The sequence below is a fragment of the Ostrinia nubilalis genome, chromosome 21 (genome assembly GCF_963855985.1).
Source record: "Ostrinia nubilalis chromosome 21, ilOstNubi1.1, whole genome shotgun sequence".
NCBI lineage: Eukaryota > Metazoa > Arthropoda > Insecta > Lepidoptera > Crambidae > Ostrinia > Ostrinia nubilalis.
The window spans coordinates 9,932,231-9,945,424 of record NC_087108.1 but is presented as its reverse complement, the minus strand read 5'-3'; the positions used below and the strand labels follow the sequence as shown (position 1 = coordinate 9,945,424).

At 38.3% G+C, this 13,194-nt stretch overlaps 1 protein-coding gene across 2 annotated transcripts in view; it reads right to left on the bottom strand.

Moving 5' to 3' along the window:
* Window positions 1-13,194, bottom strand: part of LOC135082356 (uncharacterized) — a 155,652-nt gene that overhangs the window by 62,601 nt on the left and 79,857 nt on the right. For both annotated transcript variants that reach the window (XM_063977144.1, XM_063977145.1), the window contains 2 exons: window positions 10,428-10,535; window positions 9,871-10,011 (listed from right to left, as the gene is read on the bottom strand). In XM_063977144.1, coding sequence (XP_063833214.1) covers window positions 9,871-10,011; window positions 10,428-10,535 — 249 coding nt within the window. The remainder of the gene's footprint in view (window positions 1-9,870; window positions 10,012-10,427; window positions 10,536-13,194) is intronic.

The window sequence follows — 13,194 nt, the reverse complement described above, 5'->3', positions numbered from 1 at the left end:
TTGACATGCCTGCAATTCATTACATTCATTACAATAATTGTCTGATTTTGCAACGATTTCAACAATGTATATAATTCTAATATGGTAATCATTGGATCGCGGTCATTTTCCCCAACACACAATACAAGTTTATCCAATTTATTAATTCCTAGGTTTTGGCAGGTTTTTAATACTTCTACCGTGGGAGCGTCAGGTTTTATAAATGCTGATATTTGGTATTTGTCGCATTTATACTTATTTCTTGTTTTCGTTAGAGCTGCTGCAAGTCCGGTGCATTGTTGGGTTCCAATAATAATTATTCTTTGAGCTGAATGTTTTTCGTCGGTGTCATCGTCGCTATGGCTTAATTTATTACCATATCTAGAAGATGAAGTCTCGGCGCATTTATTATTATCCAGATATAGCTTGGTTCTAAGTTCATCGACTTGTATTTGTAGTGCAGCTATTTCCCCCTCGGCCATCAGCAATTGTTGTTGCAGTTTTTCAATTTTTTCTTGAAGAGCTGATGTGTATTCAGTAGTTACATTTCTAGTGGCGGTGTCAGTCATGTATCTAGGAACGAATGATGACGTTGAACGTCTTATTCTGTTTTTCCTCGTCGGTGTTACTGTTGACAGGAGGTCAGATTTATTCGGTGTTGAGGTTTGGCACATTTTCATCAGAACTTCGATTTCCTTACTCAGTTTGCCTATCTGTTTCTTTAATTCGTTGTTCTCTATAATAGTACTTTCCAACTCGTTTTGTGTCGTCATAAGACTTGTTGTGAGGTCATTTATTTGTTCTCTAAGGTCTTCCGTGTCCAAAGGAATGAAGTCCACACTCTTTGAGAATCTTTCCGTTACAGTATCATCGGAAGAATATTCATCCCCGAAGTCTAGAGTGTCATTTGTATAGGAGTCCTTTGGGCTTTGCTGTGATGATTCCAGTGTTAGGTTAGAATCCTTTGATGTGGTCGGTAATTGTTTCCTCAATGTTACATTTGAGACTTCTTTGTGATTACTCGTAGTGTTAGTGGGTTTTATTGGCTTAGGGTTCAGTTTGCACACCCGACACTTAACTTTTGCTCTCTTTTCTGGTACCATTAGTCTATACAGCTTTTCAGACAGGCCAATGCAATCAAAATCATATCGTTTGTTGCATTGTGAGCATAATATAGTTTCATTTTTTTCCCTTTTCAGCTTACACTTACTGCACACAACTGGATTTTTGCAATAAGATTTGTCGTCTTTTCTTCCCTTAGACTCCATCATTAATTAAAAAAAATAAAAAGTGGAAAAAAAATCAAAGTGTCAAAAATACAGCACTGGCAAAAAGCAAAAAGTAACTTTCTAGTCTCTCTGGCGGTGGGATTTGAACTTGGGTTCACTGCGTATTGAACCACACTTTATCCAATTGCGCTATCTGTCGATGATATGGAGTGGCGAATTTGTCTATTATGTATCAACTGGAGCTTATACGTGTTTTAGAAAGTCCGTTGACTGTCATTGGTTCATGAGTCACACACAACACGTCTACATATTTGTTGCACTTTGTTTATTCACCTTCACTTCGTAGAAAAAATACGTTCACTGTATTAGCGTTTTTGATAATTTAACTTCACTGGATTGTTTATTGGAGAGTTTTTTTGTAACAGTTAGTTGGTAAATATGTTTAACTTCGCGTATTATATACTGGTTAGGCTTAAAGTCGCAAGTGACACGAATTTGGAAATATTTACTACGGAGCTTTGCGCAACACAGCCGCTCGGTGCGGGGCGCGCGCGGGGAGTCCTTTCTGAATATACTCGTAGGTCATATTTATAGAGGTTATACGTTTGGTGTGGGGATCATATCATCGCTCTATTTCGAAGAAAATTTACTCTTCCGATGAATAATAAAATAATACTAGTCTGAGGTGGAATTGTGTAAAGCAATCGTAATAATTTGACAGTTCATAACGTACGCGATTATTCTGTCAAACGCTTTGTTTAACTGACTTTATCGTACGTTATGAACTGTCAAATGATTACGATTGCTTTACACAATTCCACCTCTGATCTACACTAAACGTACACTATTATTTGATTGTTTGTATTGAATAGGCTCCGAAACTACTGGATAGATTTAAAAAAATATTTCACCTATAGAATCCTATATTATCCAGAATGAACATAGGCGGTACACAGTTCGCCGGATCAGCTAGTATTACCTGGCGAAAGTAACTCGGTTTCGTCTCTTCCTTAGCTAAGTTTGCATACTTATCCGTGTTTTCTATGAATAATTAATAGTGATTTTATTGTGCCAAATAAACATTTACATCATTAAAGAGTTACATCAAAATATACACTGTTTGCCAGTCTTAAACCTAAAAGGGTAAAAGTACGCAGACAGTAATCTAATACCAAATAAATACAGTGTAAGTAGATATTGGAGAGCACATTTAACTTCGTATTTGCGCAAATTGAATCCAATACTATTCAACTCCGGCTCTACCTATGCAAGAGAAATATCTTACCCTCAAATCTGCCGATAAATGGACGTCCTTCTAATTTACACGCTCTCGTTCTAAGTATTTAGGTACATAGTAAAAAATAATAGTAGTAATACATATCAATTAAGATGTGATAAATTATTCGTAGGTAAATGAATCTCATGAAAAGTAAGAACATTTTAATGCTATGACAGTAGTAGTCACTACGTTATTTTTTTTGGTTTATTAATAAATAGCGTAAATTTTAATATGAAATCATTACTCCGAATTCCTGTACTAATTATGGTTTTGTTCCGTTGTACAGCTCATATTATCAAGTCAATTGACTGCTGGCGTCTACAGTAAGGTATACAAAAAAAAAAGTAAATTACTATTATTATACGACAATCGCTACTCACGTGATGTTGATCAAATAAATAAATTGTCGAAAAACAGATTACCCTCCTTTAAAAAAAATAAGAAGACTGGTGATGTAAAGGAGGTATCCAATTATGCCTTCATTAATATCTTACTGTCTTTTTTGACTATGTCCAGCACCTCGTGATTGTGAGCTCGGTCGACGCTCGCATTCGACTGATGCATCTCAATGCTCAGAATCGGAGATTGGATTGACTTCAATCGGGTTCCAATGAGATTTGTGAAGGCAATGCTTACAAATAAAATGCATTTTGTGTTTTGGGAGCTAAGGGAATGGAATAAGGTTCAAATTAATGAACACTCTAGGCATTTTTAATAAGTTGTTTTTTGTTTAGAGTTAAGTTTGCGTTAGTTATAAAAATATCTGTTAATTGTAAATTTTTAAACAGTTGTTACTAGCTGACCCGGCGAATTTCGTATCGTTTGTTACAAGTTCGATTGTTGATTTGTATGTTTGTAACGGATAAACTCAAAAACTACTGGAGCGATTTCAAAAATTCTTTCACCGTTAGAATGCTACATTATCTCTAAGTACAGCAGGTCAAAATTGACGCGAGCGAATCCGCGGGCAAAAACCATACAATCCAATTACAGCATTCAAGTTTATCATAACAGGATGACAACTATTTACCGTCAAGTTGTCTAATAAAAGGAGAACGACCTACAAACGACAGACAAACTAAGCCCTCAAGTAACGTGGGCGAATTCATTTCAGTGTATTTCTACTGCTTCACCGCTGTGCCATAGTGTAGGTGGAAGGAGTAGCCTCACTTCTTACTAATGTTTTACTTTTAAGAAAGAGAGTTTTACGTTAGTTTTGGCATGTATTTTGTTTTATCACCTTATGGAAAGTGATAATCAGGCCGAAGTTTTTGTATAGTGTTTGATAGTATAAGTAAAACGAGTCAGTTGCTGACTTACGACTGTCTTTTATTTTTATTTTTTTAATTACTATATACTATTTTGATATACATACTTTCCAACACCCCCACTATATCAAAATAGCAAATAATCTAAATATCCATTACACTATACATTTACAATCTCACAGTCTATACAAACACAAAACTAGGAAATAATAATTAAATTTACTTTTATCAAAACAATACCAAGTGTTTGCATAAACTCATTGTAACAACCTATCAATTTCACATTACAAATTTTGCAAATACATAGCCTCTCTCTACATGCTTCTGACAAAACCCCATGTACTCTGCCGCACAGCTACTGAGTTTCTTTGCTTCTTACTTTAGAACATCTCAAACAATAACTTTTGTTTTTTAACAAATACTCTAAAATTCTCTTTGCATAATTCCAATGCAATCCTGAATACTTTACTATTACATTCAGTTTTCTTTTTAAACAACCATTTGCACTGTACTACTCTAGCGCCATCTGGAGCATCGACAATCTCCCATACTTGGTTGTCGTCAAATGACTGCAGCTCTTCCGCCATCGCCTGCAACCACTGTTGCTTCCTAGGACCACTGACAGCTTCAGCATAAGTCATGCTATCTTCTCCTATAGACGTAGTACGCAAATTTGCACAACCATACCTTTCTGGCTTTTTTCTTTGCCTTTTCTTTGGTTCTTTACAGTCTGGCTTATCTTTACACCCACTGGAACTCAACTGAACAAAATAGTATTCTGGATTCACCGCAGATTCCTCCAGCAACTCCCCCACTGAATCTGTGGTCTCTACTGGAACAGTAACAGCTTCTACCAATCCACAGCTCTTCATCTTGTTCATGTCCGTGCTCTTAATATGACCAAACCGTCTGTGCCATGTGACTCCACCGACTGTTGTCAATAAGCAATTCTGTGCTTTTACTCTCACCTTATATACTCCATCAACCAGATCAGCTACTGCAACCAACTTGTTCAGTCTGTTCTTTACGAGACATTTATTCGGCTTAAATACGACGCTGTTCCCGTTTTTAATCAACTCGCTCACCGACAAGAGGTTAGTCGTGAGACTTGGTACGCACAACGCATTCTTCACAGTTATGTCGTAATTGCAACTTGTCGTTATTTCTATGTCACCTGAACATAAAACAGGAATTTTCGTCTTATTGGCAACGATGATCTCTGGTAAACTTGATGAGTATTGAGGATTTTTCAGCCAACATTCATTCGGTGTCATGTGCATACTTGCACCAGAGTCGATATAAAAATCACTTTTACTAAAACCTCCACTGAGAAATACAACGTTGAAAGCATTATTCTGTTTCTTAGTTTCTGTTTTCTCCTCTAAAAGTGGACACTGGTTACGGTAATGACCAATTTCTCTGCAACGATAACAAATTATTGTTTTCGTGTTGTTGACATTTCCTGACTTTGACGTACTGGTTGTCTGTCCGCCATGTTTGCTAGTGCTGTTCTGTTTATCCGGTTTTTTTTGCCATTTTGCTGCTAATGCCGAGCTACGTTCCGTTTCACTTAGATCTTCCACTTCCATATCAAGTAATTTCGACTTGATCGAGTCCGCGGTTATTTGAATCCCGGAGTGCTCTATCGCCATTATCATAGGCATGAATCGCTCAGGTAAACCAGCAAGTAACAATGAACCAACCCATTCATCATTTATAGCGAATCCTGTTCCGCTTAAACGTTGAGACGTTTCAACTATTTGTGTCACATAATTCGTCATATTTTCACAGCTTTCCAACCTTATAGAAATCAGGTGACGAAGCAACGTTATTCTCCGTGAAAATCCTGAATCGTCGAACAAAGAACGCAGTTTTGTCCACAATTCCTTCGCGGTCGTTGTATCCTTTATGTGCACAAATAATGATGAATCAATCGTCAAAATCATTTTTGCTCGAGTCTTTGCATCTGCCGCCTCTGCGACTGCACCCGTTCCTTCTTGCTTTAGGTACTTCTCTGCACCCTCCAGAACTAGCAAGTTCTCCACTGCGAACGCCCAATCGTCGAAATTTTCGCGACCTTTTAACTTTGGCACGTTAGCGAGATAACTGGAACTCATTTTAACTGACTCAACACGAAAAATACTACAATAAAACTATTTTTTCACTTAAAATGGGTCTGGGCCCATAACCTATAAGTAAAACGAGTCAGTTGCTGACTTACGACTGTCTTTTATTTTTATTTTTTTAATTACTATATACTATTTTGATAAACATACTTTCCAACAGATAGATTTTTAACGTTTGTCAAAGTTAAAATAAGATGGTGCAACCTTTTTTTTTTTTTTTCTGGGAAAAATGCATTGAATTGCATACCTACCATACGGGGACACTAGCCTAAGTGTCGGAATATAAAAATGCTGTTATCATTGTTGTTAAGCGACAGACTTAGGTAGGATAGTGGCAGCAGCCAGGCGGATTTAGAATAAGCTCTACCACCAACCAAAACCGGGCAGAAAATTCTGCCCCCACTGGGAATCGAACCCGGGACCTCTAGATCAGAAAGTTGGTGTTCTAAAGCCTGGTCCGTGAGCACGTAGAATTTTGTCCAATGACCCCAAGCTACCCATCCTTATCGCTCGCGCGTAATTATATTGCTGTCGCGACTGTGTGACGCGCGCCCGCAGTGAGTGTGCGAGCGCGACAGCAACATAATTACGCGCGAGCGATAAGGATGGGTAGCTTCTCATTGGACAAAATTCTACGTGCTCACGGACCAGGCTTTACCATGTTTGTTTCCATGCTTTATGTTATGATGGAGATGTGAACCTACTGTATTCGCCTCTACTTCGGAAGCGAGTTGTGCTGTTGGTAATTGAACAATGTAAATACGGTGTAAACATCTACCTATATGTGCGTTATGCGAAGAATGGAAAAATTGGAGTAAGCAGTTTGCTTAGAAGCCTACCGATTGTAATCGAAAAAGTTATGGAGGTAACGAGTAAATTTCATTTTAGCTTCAAGTTATGATGCTTTCCGTTTCGTTTTTTGTACTAAAAGAGTAAGTAGGTTTTGGTCTTAGAAACCTATAACACCAATCCAACGAAGCACTTAAAAACAATATTTTACTCTGCCATACGTATCATTGAATTTAGCTTAGAACTTACTAGCTGTGCCCGCGACTTCGCGTGAAAATAATTTGAATAATATTTCCCGTTTTTGCAACATTTTTCTATATTGCTCCGCCCTTGGCTGGCTTGTTATTGGCTGTAGGGCGATGTTATATAACATAAAGTCTTCCTCTATAAATGGGCTCTCCAACACAAAAATATTTCTTCAAATCGGACCAGTAGTTCCTGAGATTAGCGCATTAAAGCAAACGAACAAACTCTTCAGGTTTATAATATTATAAAGTACTAGCGGCCGCCCGCGACTTCGTACGCGTGGATCCCGTTTTACCCCCTTTTCCCGAATTTTCTTTGCTATAAACCTCACGGAGCCCGAGACCTTTCCAACGAATGCAAAACCGTGGAAATCGGTTCGTGCGTTCTGGAGTTATAGCGTCAGGGAGGAAAACCCGACTTATTTTTATATAGTAGATAAATAGATAGTAGTGATTTAGTACAGTCAGCAAGTAGCATAATAATGTTGCTAATATACTACAAATTATAATCTTTCGCCCTTCTCTATTTGTACACTAATCTGACACTGGAGACTTTGATGCGGGTGTCTAAATAGATAGACCGGCATAACATCCATTACTTAGCACCAACTTAGACAAGGGACTGTTAAAAATATACGCAATTAGAGGTCTATCCATCTTCGAGCACTAATAGGACCCGTTCGTGTTGAACAGTAAACATAGCTTTGTATTAATTGTTGTTCTTTCTAAAATTCTAACTGCGTAATTTTCTCGATTTCAGAAGAATTTGGTTGGTATTGATAACATTAAAAAAATGCTTTTCAGTGCAATGTTTTAAGTTGTTATCAAACTCACACTCACGGTGAATTCAGTTTAGAGTATACTTATAATGATTATGCGTTAATTAAAGTGATTTTCACAGCTTGTGTGTTGCATACATTAACTCTATAACACAAAAGTAACTCGGTCAGTTTGCCTATTACGTTTTCACGCCCAAAAAGCAGAATGAATCCACTGATCCACAATATTATTCATAATGTTCTTTTGAAACTTATAACCTTTTCTTGTCGTCCAGAAATTAGGAATAATTTTAACTTGCTACAATAAAAATGCTAGCGTGGGAAGGGACTTCCCCAGACACACTTTAGGAATAAAGGGGTAAAGCTACGAATAGGAGAATAAAGTTACCATTTCAGTACCTTTGAACATTTCTGTTGCCTTATTGAATAATGTATTCTATCTATTACTCCCAAAGACCTCTTTAGGCAAATGTGATTTTTACGTGCCTTTTTTACGAGCGTGTAGCCAAAACGTTTGGGCAGAAAGGTAATAATATGATAATGTTTGAAACAATATTACATGCCATGCAGGGTTAACCGTCTTACTTGAAATTTGTACTAAAACATTAAAGGTATTGTGTTGGAGCATATTTGATAGTCATATCTTGCTTGGCATTTATGTAAGTCTATATTCAAGAATTATCTAAGACTTCAAAAAGTTTTTCGTCTTCGAAGATCGAGGTAAAACTAACTTTATTTCAAGACTTCTCCAAAGATTCTTACTGTAGATTTGTAGGGCAAGGAGTAGCTAAGTATGACTGCAATTTATTGTTATCAATATTATTAAAACGTTTGTCATGTCAATCAATTGGATTTACTGGAGCTAGAATGTTGTGATAATCTCTAGATTTATTGGTTAACAGTCTCAACTTATTATTAGTTTAAGTATCTACTATAATAATACATATTAGTGATATATTGTTTGAAGTAATCACAGTATTAGTTGTCTGTGCGAGTCAGCAGAGATACACCCGCAAGATAATGGACGCGGGCGCGAATGATTTAGTGCCGCCATCTTGGGGAAATGAGGGTATTTCCGGAAATTGTGATGTAATTGCCCGGGTACTTAGCTCTGATATCTGGGCTTTGTGATTGGGTAGATGACACCATCAGAACTTATTAATCAAACACTATTTACTTGCATATTGAATAGCTGCAAAGTAAATAAATAAATAAATAAATATCTTGTGTTATGGGTGCTAGCTTAACGGATATACTACTTATATACTTTTTTTTTAATACATACATATTATACATAGTAACACCCAGACCCGTCACAGAAATTAAAATTCATCATTTCAATTTCTGCCCGGCCGGGAATCGAACCCGGGACCTCTCGGCATAGTAGTCCGTTCTGAACCACTACACCAAACGGCCGACAAAAAGTTTTCAGTTTACTGTAAAATATATATATTTAAGTAGCTTTGAAATCAATTGTGGCTGTTTTTATTTTTTTCTCTGTAGAAGTGATAATTATTCTAATACCTAACTGTAAAAGAACCTAACCTAACCTAATCTTTGTACATACAATCAATTGTTGTACTGTGGGATAAATCAGTACCATTTTGGTACTGTCTAATGGTACAGGTAGTCCGGAGAATAATTGACCAGTATCAACTAGAGAGCCAACATTGCACCGAATGCTGACAGAAAGTGCTATTACAAAACGTTTTTTTTAGAACAATCTATTCCTCTTATTTCAGAGAAAAAACACTTTTATTACGTCTTCTGCGTGAAAGATGCTTTTGCATTATTCAAGTGATCCGGCATGAAAATATAAAGATATCGCCGGATCGGAATCTAATCTATTGCCAAAACCCCTGAATGATATTCAGGGGTTTTGGCATTCAAATACAAGTGTCAGTATAAAAAGGTGTAGTTTTTAGTTTAATTACTTTCTAAATAAAGGTATTTATTTAGCTCTTTCCAAAGAAGGAAACAAAATGTCTACATTCATCGGACGGCTTTGCCAGTGACAAAAACCCACAAGGTTGGCAGAAGACCTCATAAAGTTTGCGGGAAGGCATTGAATGCGGGCCGCTACCAACCGGCCAATCTGGAAACCATTGCGGTAGGCCTATGTTCAGCAGCTGACGTCCATGGATGAAATGATGATGAAAAGATCTGGTGGACTTACCTTGAGGAACCTGGGGAACCTGATGATGGGGTTGGTGCCGATCTTGAGCTGCAGCAGGTCTAACGGCGTCAGCGAGGCGATGTCCAGCAGAAACGGCCGCGAGGTGAGGTAGTGCTTGGCCAGCTTCTTCGAGTCGTATACCTGGTGGAAGAAAAGCGAAAGTATGGTTGAAAGTAGGTAGGTACATATAATACATAATAATAGTCTTTATTTTATGATCAGCATCAAATCAGCGTCAAGGTGTTTTAGTTGCTTTATAACTATCAGCATTTTTTAAACCAAACCAAAATGGACGGTAAATGGAAAAGGACGACGTAAATCAACTAAGTTCTAAGAACCTATGAGTTTTTTTCCGTCGAACGCACAACGTTGAATATAGCTATGTAATTGGTTCTTATGTGGGTGTGACCCTGTGCGTCCACGCACACTGTGAGATCTCATAGTAATGTTTGTGAATACGGGCGTAAGTGTTTAAAAAAATGAATCAATGTGCAAGTTAACAGTCACGTAACAATCTTCCATTTTTATAATAATAATAATATGTCCATGTTACCCACCATCAAACCCTGCTCCAGGTAGCCCGTCCGCAGCTGAACTACCAGGTCCAGCGCGAACACCACGTCGCTGATCCCGTCGCACGTCAGCCAGAAGTAGTGGCACATGATCTGGTGGCAAGAAGAAGTAAAAGGTTATTATACTTCGGGTCTCAACCGAAGACGATTAATAATTACTTGCAGCATTACATGAGATGATGCTATCTTCGTCACACCTTTAGAGTTATAATGTAAGAAAGCATTTTCTGTCCTACTCCCACCTTGCACCGACTGGCAGCCCCGCGTCACCTGATTTCATTACGTGTTTTTGTGTTATCGGAATCACACCTCGCATTCGGGAAATAATTATATTCTGAATAATTATGGGAAAACGAAAGCGTTCTAGGTCTAGGGACAGTGATTATGATAGTATTTTACGGAAAATCAAAAAGTTGGAGTCGAAATTACGAAAAAGACGGCGCTTACCATCATCAGCATCGGTGGAAGGAGAAAGTGATTCTTCGTACTATAAGAGATACGACACACAGGAATATGAAAATCATAGTTCATTACAAGGTAAATTACAATCTAAGTGTAACAAAATATAGAAATTGCACGGTTATGGGAAACGGAATTTCAACCTACCTACATAATATTTTTAATGGGAAAACATATTTATTAAGTATAATGTTTTACCTACCTGTTCCGTACGAAATTATCTAAGTTTTAATATTGGAAAATAGTGCTTAGTTGTGTTATGGCATTTTATTTAGCCCACAATAATAGTGTTGAGGCAATTTTTACTCCACGTATACCGTGTTGAGGATATAATACTCGTAACTACACTTCAGTGTTGAGACAGCTCCACGTAATTCGTGTTGAGGACAAACAAACTCCACTTTAATAGTGTCGAGGCTACTCCGCTTTAATAAGCGTTGAGGCTACTCCGCTTTAATGAGCGTCGAGGCTACTCCACGTAAACCGTGTTGAGGATTAATTATACATACTCCACTTAATCTGTGTCGAGACACCTATATGTACTCCACGCAAAGCGTGTCGAGGGTATACTCCACTTTAAAAGTGTTGAGGTCTTTAATATATAGTTAAATGCTATATGCATTCCTCCATGCTAGTTATGGTTAAAAATAGAATACTTACGTTTATTATTGCTCCTTGACAGCGGAAAATTACGCAGATGAAAACGCTGACATCTACGGCGACTGCCATCCCGAGTTAACAGAGCCACTTGCCGGACCATCTACGTCGTGAGCTGCTCCCATACCTGCGCCACCGACAGAACCCGAATCTGTGACACACACAGTACCTGTGTCTTCGCAACAGGACCCGTCGAGTGTCAACGTAAATGACGCTCCGGCAACATCTATTTTGGATGAAAATACACCTTCATTAGACCCAGAGATTCTTCAACTGCTTGGCGAGGACCCCACCAGCCAGAAAAATCATGGAGAAAATCTACATAAGGATATCGCACCTAGATGGGCACATATATTAGCTAACGGGCTTTCTAAAGAGATCCAATTAGAACTAATAAAATGTTACTTACCGCCAGAAAACTGCCCAAATATGAGAGCCCCAAAACTCAATTTGGAAATCAAAGCAGCTCTGTTGGAAATGAACATTAAAAAAGATTTATACAGCCAAAGCAAGCAAAATCAACTTGCTAGTAGTCTCTCTGCTATAGGACGAGTTTTGAATTGGGCCCTGGCATCAAATAGTACTGCTCCTCAAGATATAATAAAGACATTGAGTGACGCCGGCAGACTCATATGCGACAGCCACTATAAAGAATCACAATCCAGGCGTTATGCGGCACTGAGCACTCTTAATAAGGACATAAGAGATACTGTCAAAAATACAACTATAGACGAACATCTTTTTGGTTCCGCATTATCAGATCACATCAAGTCTTCGAAGGCAATAAGCAAGACGGGCTCGGAAATCAAACAAAAGACTCAACGCCCTACGTATAGGGCCCCGGCAACAACAACACAGCCTCGGGGCGCTTTAAACTCGAGGGGGGCGCCGCCGCGCGTAGCAGCAGCGGTCGAGCCGCGGACGACCCCTGCACCGCGCCGACCGCCGAGGGATCGCCGCCTGGAAGCGCCGCGAGGCCGCCGCTCCACCAACCACGCGCGGCAGCAGACGAGGAGACGATAGGAGAAGGTCCTCAGGTATGCGTTGCTGGTCGATTGACTCACTTTTATGACAGATGGTGTGAGCTCACTAATGATTGTACAATTTTAGATTGGGTTCAAGGATACAAAATTCCCTTTATCGAGGAGCCTGTACAAATAACTGAACCTCAAAATAATGCGTGTAACACACAGTCTCAAATTGAGATCATTGATGAATGTATCCTGGAATTAATACAGTTTAAATTTATATCACCTTGTACATCTTGTGAAGGACAATTTGTCTCACCAATCTTTACAGTGCCTAAGCCTAACGGAACACATAGATTCATATTAAACCTAAAAGAGCTCAATAAATTTGTTAAAACAGATCATTTTAAAATGGAAGATTATCGCACTGCACTTAGATTATTAAGCCAAGACTATTTTATGTCAACTATTGATATTAAAGACGCATACTTTTTGATTTCTATAAATGAGGGTGACCGAAAAAAGTTACGGTTTCGCTGGAGGTCACAATTATATGAATTTAACGTCCTTCCGTTCGGCCTTTGCACTGCCCCATTTGTTTTTACAAAACTACTAAAACCCGTTCTAGAAAACTTACGCACGTCAGGTTTTTTATCAGTAAATTATCT